Below are 18571 nucleotides of genomic sequence, written 5' to 3'. Positions count from 1 at the left end.
CTGCCACATCAGCACTTTTAATCCTGTACCCATTACTCTGGCCCGGCCCAGTTTTTATTGTGTCTTGATATACTGTCTATTGCATGTCGTTAATATTGCTTTAACTGTTTTTAATTTTGCTTTTGGTGTTATATTGTTTGTGTTGTGTTTTGTGGCCTTGGCCTCTGTAAGCCGCATCGAGTCCTTCGGGAGACGCTAGTGGGGTACAAATAAAGTCAATAATAATAATAATAATAATAATAATAATAATAATATTGGAGAAGAGTCTCTTCTCGAACTCACTCCCCTCAATATCTTTTCTTTATTACAGTGTTCCTTCACTTATTGCGGGTGTTACGTTCCAGGACCACCCGTGAAAAGTGAAAATCCACAAAGTAGGGACGCAGGAGCCTGGAAGAGGCAGCCAGGCTCTTGTTTCTGCAACCGCTGCCACCGTTGCCACTCTTCTCGTTCGCTCACTTATCCGCTCCCCGTTGCTCGCTACTCACCGGACCAAGTCCTGGTTCTGCCTCCGGGACCTGGCCCAGTGAGTGAGCAAGCGAAGGCAGCAAGGGCCGCAGCAGAAGCAGGACCCTGGCCACCTCTTCCAGGTTCCTGCTTCTGCCGCCAATTCCACCTTTGCAGCCATTGCTCGCTCACCTGTCCACCCTCGCTCGGTCGCTACTCACCAGGCCGGGTCCAAAACCAGGACTTGGCCCAGTGAGTAGCAAGGAAGGAAAACCGCAAAACAGCAAGTCCGCGAAAAGCGAACCGCGAAGTCGCAAGGGAAAATGATATTTTACAAGCACCAAACAGAAGGAATTGATCTGCCAGGTGCCAATTTTGTGACATTTGTGGATAACGATGGAAGACGCGGAAGGGTGGTGGAGGTGGTGCAGTTGAAACCTGGTGAGGTTCCTGCATGTCCTTCTCGATGGTGGCCACTGGTTTGGTCTCCGCTCTTACGAACAACCAAAGCCAAACAGAGAGGGGAACTCAATATCCATCTCCTAGAGAAGAAGGGAAGTGGCCAGTCAGGGGGCTTTCAGGGCCGTTCCATATCTTTATCAATGACTAGGGGGATGGAAGAGAAGGCATGCTGATACCAAGGGGCTTGTTTATAAAGCTATTCCCCTCCCAACCCTGCTCTATGCCTGTGAGACGTGGACTGTCTACAGACGTCACATGCAACTGCTGGAACGATTCCATCAGCGCTGCCTCCGGAAAATCCTGCAAATCTCTTGGGAAGACAGGTGGGGAAATGTCAGCATGCTGGAAGAAGCAAAGACCACCAGCATTGAAGTGATGGTCCTCCGCCATCAACTCTGGTGGACCGGCCATGCTGTCTGGATGCCCGACCACCGTCTCCCAAAGAAGCTGCTCTACTCCGAACTCAAGAACAGAAAATGGAATGTTGGTGGACAGGAAAAGAGATTGAAAGATGGGCTCAAAGCCAACCTCAAAAGCTCTGGCATAGACATTGAGAACTAGGAAACCCTGGCCCTTGAGCTCTCCAGTTGGAGGTCAGCTGTGACCAGCAGTGTTGTAGAATTTGAAGAGGCACAAATGGAGGGCGAAAGGGAGAAACGTGCCAAGAGGAAGGCGTGTCAAGCCAACCCCGACCGGGACCTCCTTCTACCTGGAAACTGATGCCCTCTCTGTGGGAGAAGATGCAGGTCAAGAATTGGGCTTCACAGTCACCTACGGACCCACCGCCAGGACACTACACTTGGAGGACCATCATCCTCGGACTACGAGGGATCGCCTAAGCAAGTCCATATCTTTATCAATGACTAGGGCGATGGAAGAGAAGGAATGCTGATCACATCCGCAGGTGACACCAAATTGGGAGGGACAGCTAATACCCCTGAGAATCCAAAATTAGAGATCATGAAATCCTGGAGATGGAAGAAAACACGAGGGCCATCTAGTCCCAACCCCTGACATGGAGGAAAAGCACAATCACCATATCCCTGACAGATGGCCATCCAGCCTCTGTTTAAAAGCCTCCAAGGAAGGAGCCTCCACCAGACTCTGAGGTAGAGAGTTCCACTGCTGAACAGCTCTTAAGTTCTTCCTAATGTTCAGATGGAACCTCCTTTTCTGTAGTTTGAACTCAACGCTTCACTGAGGCTTAGTTTTCTTAGGACATCCTTTCTCCCTCTTCCTTTGGACATCCTTCCTGATACGACTCTCATGTCTCCTCTCAGCCTTCTCTTCTGTAGGCTAAACCAACCCAACTCTTTCAGATGCTCCTCAGAGGGATCATTCATGGTCTCCAGACCTTTGGTCTTTTGAGTCTCCCTCTTCCTTTGGACATCCTTCCTGATACAACTCTCATGTCTCCTCTCAGCCTTCTCTTCTGTAGACTCAACCAACCCAACTCTTTCAGATGCTCCTCAGAAGGATCGTTCATGGTCTCCAGTTCTTTAATCTTTTGAGTCTCCCTCTTCCTTAGGACATCCTTCCTGATACGACTCTCATGTCACCTCTCAGCCTTCTCTTCTGTAGACTAAACCAACCCAACTCTTTCAGATACTCCTCAGAGGGATCATTCATGGTCTCCAGACCTTTGATCTTTTGAGTCTCCCTCTTCCTTAGGACATCCTTTCTGATACGACTCTCATGTCTCCTCTCAGCCTTCTCTTCTGTAGACTCAACCAACCCAACTCTTTTAGATGCTCCTCAGAGGCATTCATGGTCTCCAGACCTTTGGTCTTTTGAGTCTCCCTCTTCTTTTGGACTTCCTCCAGCTTACAGTTTATCTCTTTTTTGAATTGTGGGGCCCAGAATTGATTCCAAGGTGAAGAGGTTCGACCAAAGCCGAACAGAGAGACATCAGGACTTCTTCCCTCGATGTGGACACTGGACTCCTTTGGATGCAGCCCAGAACCCCATTGGCTTTTTGAGCTGCTGCATCACATTCTTGGCTCATGTTCAGCTTGTTCTCCACCAAATCTTCAACTCCCAGAAATCCCAGTCATCTTACCAACTGTTAGGAACCTTGGGAGCTGAAGTCCAAAACAGCTGGAGGCCCAAAGGTTGGGAAGCACCACTCTAGACCTTCACCCAAGTCATGGATGAAGACATTGAATGGAACTGAACCTCTTGATGGCACTCCACTGGTCACTTCCATCCAGGGTGAAGAGGAGGAACCAATGGGGAGAAGCACCCTTTGGGTTTGGCCGCCAAAGCAATTGCAGATCCACCTGGGCTGGGTGCCGTCCTCCAGGTCAACCAGGTGTTCTTCAGAGCTGGTCCGTTTCCCCTTTGCCAAGCCCTCTTTCTGATGCCTGCCCCTGTCACTCAGTTCCTCGGTGTGAAATTAACAAGGAGCAGCACAAAGCTAACGAAGGTGGAGAGAAACAGGAGCAGCGTGAGCCTGCCTCGCTGGGAAATTGTAGGGAGGTTGCCAAAGGAAGTGGGGAGGGAAGGAGGGAGAGGGAAGGAGAGCTCCACTTCAAAAGCCAGGCTCCAAAAATGTGGCAGGTGTTTATTGGTAAATTTTAGCTGCTGCCAAAGCAGGAAGCTTTCTAGGCTGAATAATGCAGAGGCAAAGGGGAGGGGAGCAAGGAAGCCTTATTTATTCCCGGCTCCCTAAATGTATGTAACTAACCAATATTTTTGCCAACGGGATACTGTAATCAAGGGGGGAAAGAGCTGGGTCCTCGGGCATAATTGTACTTTTTTCCTGCCAGTCATTTTCGCTTCCTGAAGCCGCGAGCAAGCGAGGACTTGGCACAACCACCCCCAAACGCAACACAATGCCCAGGATCGTGGCAGGATTTTGCGCCGGCAAAAGGAGCCGGAAGGAAGGCCAAATGGACATTCGCTTGACCTTCCCCTCTCCACTGATACACCTGCACGATGGGATATTCACTACTCGGCCTTCTTGGCATCTATATAAATAAAAATGTCATGTTCGTTTGTGGGAATTAACGTAACTCAAAAATCACTGGGGGAATGGACACCAAATTTGGACACAAGACACCTCTCAGGTGAAGGAGTGACCATAAAAACACTGGGAAACACAGTGGAAGAGACTTTAAAAGCAAAAAAAATTTACAATGCATGCTCAAAACCACGTGTGTGTGTGTGTAATGTAATGTTCGCTTGTGGGATTAACAGAACTCAAAAAACACTGGGCGAATTGACACCAAATTTGGACACAAGACACCTCTCTGGCCATTGAGTGACTCTCACTCATAAAAACACTGGAAAACACAGCAGAAGGGACTTAAAAAGCTAAAAAAAATTACAATGCATGCTCAAAACCATATGTGTGTGTGTGTATGTGTGTATAATGTAATGTTCGTTTGTGGGATTAACATAACCAATAACCATTGGCAAATTGACACCAAATTTGGACACAAGACACCTCACAGGCCATTGAGTGACCTTCACTCATAAAAACACTGGAAGAGACTTTAAAATCCAAAAAAATTACAATGCATGCTCAAAACGATATTTGTGTGTGTGTGTGTGTGTGTGTGTGTGTGTGTGTATATATATAATGTAATGTTTGTTTGTGGGATTAACAGAACTCAAAAACCACTGGACAAATTGACACCACATTTGGACACAAGACACCTCTCCAGCCAACAAGTGACCATCACTCATAAAAACACTGAAAAACACAGCGGAAGAGACTTAAAAACCCAAAAAACCCAAAAATTACTATGCATGTTCAAAACCACACACATACACAAACACACATATATACACACAAAACACATATACACAGACTGGGCAACTGCAACACATGGCAGGGGTCGTCTAGTATATCTATAAAATAATGTAATGTTAGTTTGTGGGATTAACGTAACTCAAAAACCACTGGGCGAATTGAGACCAAATCTGGACACAAGACACCTCTCAGGCCAAGGAGTGACCATCACTCATAAAAACACTGAAAGATACAGCAAAAGGGACGTAAAAAGCCAAAAATACAAAAAATGCATGTGCAAATCACACACACACATATATATACACACACACATATACACACACATAAAACACATATACATAAGACTGGGACACAGCAACACATGGCAGGGTACTGCTAAGATACACACACACACACACACACACACACACACATGCAAACACACATATATACATATACACAAATATATACACACACATATACACACATAAAACACATATACACAGACTGGGCCACAGCAAGACGTGGCAGGGGACTGCTAGTGTGTGTGTGTGTGTGTGTGTGTGTATGCAAACACACATATATACATATACACAAATATATACACACATACACACACAAAAAACACATATACACAGACTGGGCCACAGCAAGACGTGGCAGGGGACTGCTAGTGTGTGTGTGTGTGTGTGTGTATGCAAACACACATATATACATATACACAAATATATACACACATACACACACAAAAAACACATATACACAGACTGGGCCACAGCAAGGCGTGGCAGGGGACGGATAGTTTGCTATATCCATGAAAGTACGCGGGAGAAGGAGCAGCCCCACAAAATAACCCACCAATGCATTTTGAAGGAAAGCCACAATCTAAGCCTTGGTGCCAAAGAGGTTGTACAACAGGTACGGACGAACTTGGGCCCTCCTTTCACATATTTTGGACTTCAAATCCCACAATTCCTCATAGACTCAGGCTCCTTCCTTTCCCCCTCAGTTGCTTAAGCAGAAAAGGAAAGGGAAAAGGAAAAGGCCCGAGGCTGTTAGGAATTGTGGGACTTGAAGTCCAAAACTTGGAGGGTCCAAGTTCACCCCTGCGTGATCTATACTGCAGAATGAGTCCACTTTCATTGCATGAGTCCAATATACACAAAGTTCCTTTTATGCTGCCCCGGGTCCCCTTGGGGAGATGGTGGTAGGTATACAAATAAAGTTGTTGTTTTTGTTGCTGTTATGATTATTATCATCCTCATCATCATGGGGTTGTAGTTTTGCAAGGTCTTGAGCCTTCTCTGCCAAAGGATGCTGATGGCTCACCAAACTACAAATCCCAGGATCCCATAGCATTGAATCAATGCAATTAAACGAGAGAAGAAATCCCTCCAAGAGGAGAAGCTCCTGAAGCATTTTCCGCTTTGGATTTGGCTCAGCACTAAGATTATAATATTATGCAAATCTAATGCGCAGCCTGATTTTGGCAAGGTCATTTAGCCAAAAAAAGGTGAGCGTTAGATTCGAGTCAACACAGTATGTTCTTTTAGAGGTGGCATTGAACATTCGCACATACGTATGCCTGAGATGTGAACACTTGTTTCTTTTTCCAAAACTGGAATATCAAAATGCAGACTTATTTACAGGAAAGTGCAAATTTTGAGGATTAAACAGCGGAAGAAGTCGTACTCACCAGCAGTAGTCCAAGAGGTGCGGGGGCAGGACAGGGATGTAAACGTGTTGCCAAAACATGGGGTAAAGCATCGCTGCAGAGCCGTGGATGCAGGCCGTTAACTGGAAGGCACAAAATGAATGGCATCAGCACACTGCTTGTTCGGTTGGTTGCATACTGCAAGTTGCTCCTGGTGTGAGAGAATCAGCAGCCTACAAAGACGTGTTACGATCCTGTGGGGAGGCTTCTCTCAGCAAAGACAGAAGAACGGCCTACCACAGGAGAGCATACTTGCTCCATCAATGCTCCATCAATGCTTGCTACATCATTTGTGTAAATACACAAAGGAGTCCCCTTTGGGGTGAGAAGGGCAGGATATAATAAATCTATATAAATAAAAATGTAATGCTGGTTTGTGGGATTAAAGCAACTCAAAAACCACTAGACAAAATGACACCAAATTTGGACACAAGACACCTCTCAGGCCAACCAGTGACCATCACTCAGAAAAACACTAAAAAAAAACACAGCAGAAGGGACTTTAAAAGCCAAAAAAAAAAAAAAACCATTACAACACATGTGCAAAACCACACACATATACACACACACATATATATACACACAAAACACATATACACAGACTGGGACACAGCAATGAGTGGCAGGGGACGTCTAGTACAGTAAATAAACACACATTCCTAGCCAGTGCCAGAATGGAAAGAGTTTCCTCTATGCTGACGATCGTGCCATCACAAGTAGTGAGCTTTGTGGAAAATGTCACAAGCGGAAGCCATGGAGGGTGGACATTAGGCACCTAAAGCTTCAGAGAGTTTCTGTTCAACCATTTCATAGCTCCCTGCTTGAGCAGTGACCGCACGATTGTCAGCATAGAGGAAACTTTCTGTGCCTTCTGGCAGTGTCTGGTCATTTGTGTAAATGTTAAACACTGATGGTGCAAGCTGGCTTTCCTTTCAGTAGGCAGTAAGAGCACCTCAAGCTTCAGAGAGCTTCTGTTCAGCCATCTCAAAGCTCCCTACTTGAGCGGTGATGGCATGATCGTCAGTATAGATGAAATTCTATGTCTGTTCTGGCAATGGCGGGTCATATGTGTAAATGTTAAACATGGATGGTGCAAGCTAGCTTTCCCTGTAATAGGCAATAAGAGCTCCTAAAGCTTCAGAGCTTCTGTTCAACCATTTCAAAGCTCCCTGCTTGGGCGTTGATGGCATGATCGTCGGCATAGATGAAACTCTCTGTCCCTTCTGGCAATGGCGGGTCATATGTGTAAATGTTAAACATGGATGGTGCAAGCTGGCTTTCCTTGTAATAGGTAGTATAGGCAGTAAGAGCACCTAAAGCTTCAGAGAGCTTCTGTTCAACCCTTCCAAAGCTCCCTGTTCTGGCAATGATGGCACGATCGTCAGCATAGAGGAAACTCTCTCCTCCTTCTGGTAGTGGCTGGTCATTTGTGTAAATGTTAAACATTGATGGTGCAATCTGGTTTTTCTTTTAGTAGGCAGTAAGAGCACCTAAAGCTTCAGAGAGCTTATGTTCAACCATTTCATAGCTCCCTGCTTGGGCAGTGATGGCACGATTGTCAGCATAGAAGAAATAGTTTATTGTTTATTGTTTATTGTTTATTAATTGTGCAATGTATTAAGTTGATAACTGCTTTTATACTGTAACATTGAATTCTGCTGTCTCTTGTTGTTGTGAACCGCTGTGAGTCGCCTTCGGACTGAGAACAGCAGTATATAAGTAAGGTAAATAAATAAATAAATAAATAAATACATTCTATGTCCCTTTTGGCAGTGGCTGCTCATTTGTGTAAATGTTAAACATGGAAGGTGCAACCTGTTTTTTCTTGTAATAGGCAGTAAGAGCACCTAAAGCTTCAGAGAGATTCTGTTTAACCATCTCAAAGCTCCCTGCTTGGGTGGTGATGGCATGATCATCAGCATAGATGAAACTCTCTGTCCCGCCTGGCAGTGGCTGCTCATTTGTGTAAATGTTAAACATGGATGGAGTAAGCTAGCTTTCCCTGTAATAGGCAATAAGAGCTCCTAAAGCTTCAGAGCTTCTGTTCAACCATTTCAAAGCTCCCTGCTTGGGCGTTGATGGCATGATCGTCGGCATAGATGAAACTCTCTGTCCCTTCTGGCAATGGCGGGTCATATGTGTAAATGTTAAACATGGATGGTGCAAGCTGGCTTTCCCTGTAATAGGTAGTATAGGCAGTAAGAGCACCTAAAGCTTCAGAGAGCTTCTGTTCAACCCTTCCAAAGCTCCCTGTTCTGGCGATGATGGCACGATCGTCAGCATAGAGGAAACTCTCTCCTCCTTCTGGTAGTGGCTGGTCATTTGTGTAAATGCGACAATGATGCCATCACTGCTCAAGCAGGGAGCTTTGAAATGGTTGAACAGAAGCACCCTGAAGCTTTAGGTGCTCTTACTGCCTACTAAAAGGAAAACCAGGTTGCACCATCTATGTTTAACATTTACACAAATGAGCAGCCACTGCCAGAAGGGACAGAGAGTTTCATCTACGCTGATGATCGTGCCATCACCACCCAAGCAGAGAGTTTTGAAATGGCTGAACAGAAGCTCTCTGAAGCTTCAGGTGCTCTTACTGCCTATTACAGGGAAAGCCAGCTTGCACCATCAAGGTTTAACATTTACACAAATGACCAGCCACTGCCAGAAGGAGGAGAGTGTTCCCTCTATACTGACAATCGAGCCATCACCGCCCAAGCAGGGAGCTTGGAAATGGTTGAACAGAAGCTCTGAAGCTTTAGGTGCTCTTACTGCCTACTAAAAGGAAAACCAGATTGTACCATCAGAGTTTAACATTTACACATATGACCCACCACTGCCAGAAGAGACAGAGAGTTTCATCTATGCCAACGATCATGCCATCACCACTCAAGCAGGGCGCTCTGAAATGGTTGAACAGAAGCTCTCCAAAGCTTTAAGTGCTCTTACTGCCTACTACAGGGAAAACCAGCTGATTCCTCATCCATCTAAAATACAAGCATGCGCTTTGCATCTTAAGAACAGACAAGCATCTCAAGCTCTGAGGATGGCCTGGGAAGGAACCTCACTGGAGCATTGCAGCACAACCAAATACCTGGGAGTCACTCTGGACCGTGCTCTGACTTACAATAAGCACTGATTGTCTATCAAGCAAAAAGTGGGATCTAGAAATAATATCATACGAAAGCTGACTGGCACAACCTGGGGATCACAACCAGACACAGTGAAGGCATCTGCCCTTGTGCTTGGCTACTCTGCTGCTGAGTACAAATGCCCAGTGTGGAACACATCGCACCACGCTAAAACAGTGGATGTGGTCTAAATGAGACATGCATTATCACGGGGTGTCTGCGCCCTACACCGCTGGAGAAATTACACTGTTTAGCTGGTATTGCACCACCGCAGCCAAAAATGAACGGACCAAGGCATGGACATCTTCGGCCCATCCTCTGTTTGGGAATAATAGAATACTAGAGTTGGAAGAAGGTCATGGGGGACTTTGTCTTTCTCACACATCTCCAAAATGAATCCAACTTCTGCCTTTCAGGGTTTTTGAACGGCTTGTTTTGCGCCATTGTGCACCGAATGGGACCCGCAAACAACGGCTCACTGTCGTCACCTGAATCGCAAGGGACCGTGGCAAAGCCGGTCTCCTGCTAAGAGGAGCGCGGAGGGGGCCGAGAAGGAGAAAAGGGTCCTCGGAGCTAATGGCCCCTCCACTCAATGCGCCCGTTAATGCGCCACTCTCTCCCCCACACTCCTTTGTGGCTATAAATACGGGCTTCCAAACTACGGGAGAAAATTAAGTCATTTGAATCATAAAAGCGTATTGTTGACTTATTTTCTCGGCAAGCTTGGTAAGCGCCGCAGAAGGTTCCACTGGAATTTAACCCCAAAGGAACAGGTGTGTAAGAGTCACAAAAGCGGGGCAGGAGGGTCACCTTAAAGCAAGAGGTGCCCAAACACTGTTCTCGCAGAACCCAACAGTTCAGCAGTGGAACTCTCTGCCTCTGACTCCTTGGAAGCTTATTAAACAGAGGCCAAATGGCCATCTTTTGGAAGGGCTTTGATTGTGCTTTTCCTGCCTGGCAGAACAGGGTTGGACTAGATGGACCTTGGGGGTCTCTTCCAAATGTAGGATTCTGTGACAGGCTGGATGGACATCTGTCCAGAAGGATTGGATGGTGTTGTTCCTGGCAGAAAGGGGTTGGACTAGATGGACCTTTGGGGTCTCTTCCAAAAGTAGGATTCTGTGACAGGCTGGATGGCCATCTGTCCAGAAGGATTGGATGGTGTTGTTCCTGGCAGAAGGGGGTTGGACTAGATGGACATTGGAGGTCTCTTCCAAAAGTAGGATTCCGTGACAGGTTGGATGGCCATCTGTAGGGAAGGATTGGATGGTGTTGTTCCTGGCACAAAGGGGTTGGACTGGATGGACATTGGAGGTCTCTTCCAAAAGTAGGATTCCGTGACAGGCTGGATGGCCATCTGTCCAGAAGGATTGGATGGTGTTGTTCCTGACAGAAAGGGGTTGGACTAGATGGACCTTTCGGGTCTCTTCCAAAAGTAGGATTCTGTGACAGGCTGGATGGCCATCTGTCCAGAAGGATTGGATGGTGTTGTTCCTGGCAGAAGGGGGTTGGACTAGATGGACATTGGAGGTCTCTTCCAAAAGTAGGATTCCGTGACAGGCTGGATGGCCATCTGTCCAGAAGGATTGGATGGTGTTGTTCCTGGCAGAAAGGTGTTGGACTAGATGGACCTTGGAGGTCTCTTCCAAAAGTAGGATTCTGTGACAGGCTGGATGGCCATCTGCCAGGAAGGATTGGGTGGTGTTGTTCCTGGCAGAAAGGGGTTGGACTGGATGGCCTTTGGTGGTCTCTTCCAATGCTAAGATTCTATGAGAAAGACCAGACATCCAACACTGCGCACAATTTCAAGGCAAGAGGATGCATAAGGAAAATATCAGCATGGACTTCAAGGAAGGAGCAAGGGGAAAGCGCATGCTTTGGAGTGCGCTTTGAAAAGGGCCAGGAAACATCAAACAAGCCATGAAAGTTCCTCCTGCAAGGCCTTTCAACGCCCTGCTTTTGCGCACACACAAACACACACACAATGTGTTTCCAATCCCGGCACACATCTGAAACAGGCAGCGTTGGAAGCGGAGAAGCCACAAAGCAGGCCAAAATCCAGTGCGGACACCAATCCGCCCCACTGATGTCTTATCACGGTTCATCACAACTTCTTGGGATTGAAGCACAATGTTCACCCAGAGTCCCCCTCCATCTTTTCCATCCATAGGTGTTGCCTTTCTTCTTCTACACAGAGCTTGTTTTTATGGACTTCTAAATTTCTGGCTACCAGTATTAAAAAACTCTAAAATTAGAACAGCACAACAACAGAGAGGAAACAATCAAGGACATCTAATCACCTCTCAACAAAAGACTGCTCCAGGCACTGCCAGGCCATCAAATGCTAATCAAGGTGATCAGCTGAGACATTCCCACCTAGCTCCAGCAGATAAGAGTCCTTTGTCCCACCCTGGTCATTCCAGATATATAAACCCATTTTCCTGCTTCCAACAGACCTCACTACCTCTGAGGATGCTTGCCGTAGATGCAGGCAAAACGTCAGGAGAGAATGCCTCTAGAACATGGCCATATCGCCCCAAAAAACCTACAATAACCCAGTGATTCTGGTCATGAAAGCCTTCGACAAAACATTATTATGATTATCATGAGTGCTTTGAGTCTCTAAAGAAGAGACTGACAAGAATTTATTATTATTATTATTATTATTATTATTATTATTATTATTCTAACACAAAAGCACCGTAAGTCACAGCAAACGAGATCTCTCTGCTGGATTTCGTATCACAAAATCCCAAGTCGAACCCTTCCCAAGCGTCTAGGACTGTGTGATGTATTTCCGAATGATGCGCGCAGATCCAAGTCGGGTGGCCTTTTGCAGTTGACAGACATCTGTGACATCCAGCCTGTCACAGAATCCTACTTTTGGAAGAGACCCCAAAGGCCATCCAGTCCAACCCCTTTGTGCCAGGAACAACACCATCCAATCCTTCCTGACAGAAGGCCATCCAGCCTGTCATAGAATCCTACTTTTGGAAGATACCCCAAAGGCCATCCAGTCCAACCCTTTTCTGCCAGGAACAACATTATCCAATCCTTCCTGGCAGATGGCCATCCAGCTTGTCACAGAATCCTACGTTTGGAAGAGACCCCCAAGGTCCATCTAGTCCAACCCTGTTCTGCCATTTTGTCGATGTTTATTGTTTCCAAATGCCAGCTGAGATCTTTTGGCACGGCACCCAGTGCGCCCATCACCACTGGGACCACCTAGGCTGGTTGATGCCAGAATCTTTGCCATTCGATTTTGAGGTCTTGATAGTAGCTGAGTTTTTCCTGTTGAATCCAGACTGACAAAGTTTTGGAACACAACGCGCCAGACATCACGATTGTGGAAAAGAAAAAAGTCTGGATGATTGATGTCACCGTACCGGGTGACAGTCGCATTGAGGACAAACAACAGGAAAAACTCAGTCGCTATCAAGACCTCAAAATCGAACGGCAAAGGCTCTGGCATAAACCATTATTATTATTATTATTATTATTATTATTATTATTATTATTATTATTACAGCAGTAGTTCATTGTTGTGAGTTGCTCTAAAGAAGAGACTCACCCATGGGAATAATAATAATAATAATAATAATAATAATAATAATAATAATAATTTCTTGTCAGTCTCTTCTTGCAGACAGACTACAAGCAGAGGCACAACACCTTTGCTCAGATGATTCATTGGAACTTGGGCCACAAACACCATTCTCTCTGCGACAAAGAAATGGTGGGATCACAAGCCGGAAAAAGTTACAGAAAAGGAACACGTCAAGCTACTCTGGGACTTCCGGATTCAGACTGACAAGAGTTTTGGAGCGCAACACTCCTGACCTCATGATTGTGTTAAAAAACAAAGTATTGTCGATGTCGCAATCCCAGATGACAGCAGGATTGCAGAGAAACAACTGGAAAAGCTGACACAATATGAGGACTTAAATATTGAACTGCACAAGACTCTGGCACAAGCCAGTCAAGGGGGTCCCAGTGGTGATCGGCACACTGGGTGCAGTGCCCGAAGACCTTGGCCTGCACTTAAACACAATCGGCGCTGACAAAATTACCACCTGCCTGCTGCAGAAGGGATCTGCACACATTATTTGCCGATACAGCACACAGTCCTAGACACTTGGGATGTGTCCAACGTGTGATCCAATACAACAGCCAGCAGAGTGTCTGCTGTGGACTCATCTTGTTGTGTTTCAAATAATAATAATAATAATAATAATTTATTTAAAGTGGTGAGATGTGTTCCACACTGGGCATGCGTACTCAGCACCAGAGTAGCATAGCGCAAGGACAGATGCCTTCACTGTGTCTGGTTGTGATCCCCAGGTTGTGCCAGTCAGCATTCGTATGATATTATTTCTAGCACACACGTTTTGCTTGATTGTCAAGCAGTGCTTCTTATAAGTCAGAGCACAGTCCAGATCAACTCCCAGGTGTTTGGGTAGGCTGCAGTGCTCCAGAGGGATTCCTTCTGAGGTCATCCTCACAGCTCAAGATGCTTGTCTGTTCTCAAGATGGGAAGCACACGTCTGTGCTTTAGATAGAGTAGGAATCAGCTAGTTTTCCCTGTAATAGGCACCTAGGGCTTAGGAGGGCTTCTGTCTCACCATTTCAAAGCTCCCTGCTTGGGCAGTGATGGCATGATCGTCAGCATAGATGAAACTCTCTGTCCTTTCTGGCAGTGGCTGGTCATTTGTGTAGATGTTGAACTTTGATGGAGCGGGCATCAATGGAGCAAGCAAGGCCATTCTTCTGCTTCTCTGAACTTGGAACTCAACAAAAAAGCTCCTGTTTTGTAGCAGATTTCCTATGAAGCACGGTCCCTTGAGGCAGGCCTTTAATGAGACATGCTGCATTAGCACATAATGTCTACGCCCAACACTGCTGCAGAAATTAGACTGTTTAGCTATTGTACCACCTGACATTTGCCAGGAAGTAGCAGCCAGTCATGAAAGGGCCAAGGCAGTGACATCTCCAGCCCACTCTCTGTTCGGGTATCAGGCAGCATACCAACACCTTAAATCAAGAAACAGCTTCTTAAGATCTACAGAGATACTTGCAGAAACACCTCAGCAAGCAAGAGTCCAAAAGTGGCAGGCAAAACAAGATAAGACTGGATGAGAAACTCCCTCCTGGGCACACAGAAGACTGAGCGACTTGGAAGGCACTAAACAGGCTGTGCTCTGGCAGCACAAGTCCTGAGCCAAGAAAAGGGGCCACCAAGTGGAGTCCATGACATGTGAGTGTGAAGAAGAGCAAACCACTGACCACCAACTACAATGGGGATCTGCAAGTGGCCAGCTTCTGGCCCAAGGACATTGATTTATACCTTGCCTTTCTCCCCGTGGGGACTCAAGACAGCCAACAATATCCTTATTTAATACATTTCAACTGTGTTCTCAACTCGCTTCTGACGTGATAAACAAATAGCCATATGCACAATGGAGAGCCTTCTCACAGCAACACCAGAGACACTCCAAGTGGCCAGCCTCTGGTCAAAGGACATTTAGCATCATGCCAAATGTTGGAAATACATTACAACTTTATTCTCAATTTGCTTCTGACACGATCAATAAATAGCAAGTCATGTTGCTCAACCATGGTAGTGGTTCGAGTTCATCTCATTTCTCCTTAACAGACCAAAATGGAAAAAGTGTGACGGCATTGACAACTATAGTTGCAACCTAAAAACAAAAACAAAGATCTTTTTGGGTTGTTGTAGGTTTTTCCGGGCTATATGGCCATGCTCCAGAGGCATTCTCTCCTGACGTTTCGCCTGCATCTATGGGAGTAGTCCTTATTGTTGTTGTTGTTATATTTATGCATCAAACCTGAACAGTATGACAAATCAACAATTAAGGAGCTGAAACCACAGCTAAAACTCCTTGATGTGATCATCCACTCGAGATCAGACCCAAAGAGGACAGAGTCACTAAGCAACCAGAGAAGAGATGATGGAGGATATATATATATATATATACATACACACACACACACAAAGTCAACATTAGGAAAAGCCAACGTTGCTCTCAATTTACCCAGGGAAAGCATTATTATTTTAAAACAGGGAAGCCGGAGCAATATTGACTGCAAAAACCTCGTCAAAGATACGGATCTAACTCTCGAACGAATCCAAGCCGTGGTGTGTGTTGTGTGGTTGTTTGTGCCTTTTAGAGGACGGGGAGGAGGGCATTTAGCCGGACGAACGGCCCCTTGAGTGCGCAGCCGCCTTTCATCTCCCCGGCACTTGATGGACCCCGAGTGGCATTAAGCCCGCGTCCTTATCGGGCAGAAATTACGAAAAATGGGCTTCTTATCATCTTCTGCCATCAGAGTTCATCAAGAGGAGGTCACAAGGAGGATGCGCCTGAAAGCATCGTTTATCAATCCATATATATATATATATATATATATATATATATATATATATATCCACATCTCTCTCTCTCTCTCTCTCTCTCTATATATATATATACATTGATAAATTATGCTTTCAAATGAATCCTTCTTGTGACCCTCTCTATATGAACTCTGATGACAGATTTATATATATATATATATATATAATTCTATACATACATATATATATCTCCACATCTTTCTCTCTCTATGTATATATATATATATAAATTGATAAATTATGCTTTCAAATGAATCCTTCTTGTGACCCTCTCTATATGAACTCTGATGACAGATTTATATATATATATATATATAATTCTATACATACATATATATATCTCCACATCTTTCTCTCTCTATGTATATATATATATATAAATTGATAAATTATGCTTTCAAATGAATCCTTCTTGTGACCCTCTCTATATGAACTCTGATGACAGATTTATATATATATATATATATATACATACATACATAATATAATTCTATACATACATATATATCTCCACATCTCTCTCTCTCTCTCTCTCTCTATATATATATATATATATATATATAGACATTGATAAATTATGCTTTCAAATGAATCCTTCTTGTGACCCTCTCTATATGAACTCTGATGACATATATATATATATATATATATATATATACATAATATAATTCTATACATACATACATATATATATATCTCCACATCTCTCTCTCTCTCTCTCTGTCTATATATATATACACATTGATAAACCATGCTTTCAAATGAATCCTTCTTGTGACCCTCTCTATATGAACTCTGATGACAGATTTATATATATATATATACATATATATATACACATACATACATAATATAATTCTATACATACATATATATCTCCACATCTCTCTCTCTCTCTCTCTCTCTATATATATATATATATATACATTGATAAATTATGCTTTCAAATGAATCCTTCTTGTGACCCTCTCTATATGAACTCTGATGACAGATTTTTATATATATATATATATATATATATATATATATATATATCTAATTCTATACATACATATATATATCTCCACATCTTCCTCTCTCTATGTATATATATATATATATACATTGATAAATTATGCTTTCAAATGAATCCTTCTTGTGACCCTCTCTATATAAACTCTGATGACAGATTTATATATATATATATATATATATATATATATACATAATATAATTCTATACATACATATATATCTCCACATCTCTCTCTCTCTCTCTCTCTCTATATATATATATATATACATTGATAAATTATGCTTTCAAATGAATCCTCCTTCTGACCTTCTCTTGACGAATTCTGATGACAGATTTATATATATATATATAATTCTATACATAATATAATTCTATACATACATATATATATCTCCACATCTCTCTCTCTCTCTCTATATATATATATATACATTGATAAACTATGCTTTCAAATGAATCCTTCTTGTGACCCTCTCTATATGAACTCTGATGACAGATTTTATATATATATATATATAATTCTATACATAATATAATTCTATACATACATATATATATCTCCACATCTTTCTCTCTCTATGTATATATATATATATACATTGATAAATTATGCTTTCAAATGAATCCTTCTTGTGACCCTCTCTATATGAACTCTGATGACAGATTTATATATATATATATATATATATATATATATATATATAATTCTATACATACATATATATATCTCCACATCTTTCTCTCTCTATGTATATATATATATATACATTGATAAATTATGCTTTCAAATGAATCCTTCTTGTGACCCTCTCTATATAAACTCTGATGACAGATTTATATATATATATATATATATATACATAATATAATTCTATACATACATATATATCTCCACATCTCTCTCTCTCTCTCTATATATATATATATATATATATATATATACATTGATAAATTATGCTTTCAAATGAATCCTCCTTCTGACCTTCTCTTGACGAATTCTGATGACAGATTTATATATATATATATAATTCTATACATAATATAATTCTATACATACATATATATATCTCCACATCTCTCTCTCTCTCTCTATATATATATATATACATTGATAAACTATGCTTTCAAATGAATCCTTCTTGTGACCCTCTCTATATGAACTCTGATGACAGATTTTATATATATATATATATAATTCTATACATAATATAATTCTATACATACATATATATATCTCCACATCTTTCTCTCTCTATGTATATATATATATATACATTGATAAATTATGCTTTCAAATGAATCCTTCTTGTGACCCTCTCTATATGAACTCTGATGACAGATTTATATATATATATATATATATATATATATATATATATATAATTCTATACATACATATATATATCTCCACATCTTTCTCTCTCTATGTATATATATATATATACATTGATAAATTATGCTTTCAAATGAATCCTTCTTGTGACCCTCTCTATATAAACTCTGATGACAGATTTATATATATATATATATATATATACATAATATAATTCTATACATACATATATATCTCCACATCTCTCTCTCTCTCTCTCTATATATATATATATATATATATATATACATTGATAAATTATGCTTTCAAATGAATCCTCCTTCTG

At 42.7% G+C, this 18571-nt stretch overlaps 1 protein-coding gene across 5 annotated transcripts in view; it reads right to left on the bottom strand.

Moving 5' to 3' along the window:
* DENND1A (DENN domain containing 1A) overlaps nucleotides 1–18571 on the bottom strand; it is a 364486-nt gene that overhangs the window by 148784 nt on the left and 197131 nt on the right. For all 5 annotated transcript variants that reach the window (XM_060757606.2, XM_067471741.1, XM_067471740.1 and 2 more), the window contains one exon: nucleotides 6342–6442. In XM_060757606.2, coding sequence (XP_060613589.2) covers nucleotides 6342–6442 — 101 coding nt within the window. The remainder of the gene's footprint in view (nucleotides 1–6341; nucleotides 6443–18571) is intronic.

This window comes from Anolis sagrei, chromosome 11 (assembly GCF_037176765.1).
Source record: "Anolis sagrei isolate rAnoSag1 chromosome 11, rAnoSag1.mat, whole genome shotgun sequence".
NCBI lineage: Eukaryota > Metazoa > Chordata > Lepidosauria > Squamata > Dactyloidae > Anolis > Anolis sagrei.
Note: the sequence above shows the minus strand (reverse complement) of the source record. Positions and strands in the feature narration are given on the sequence as shown.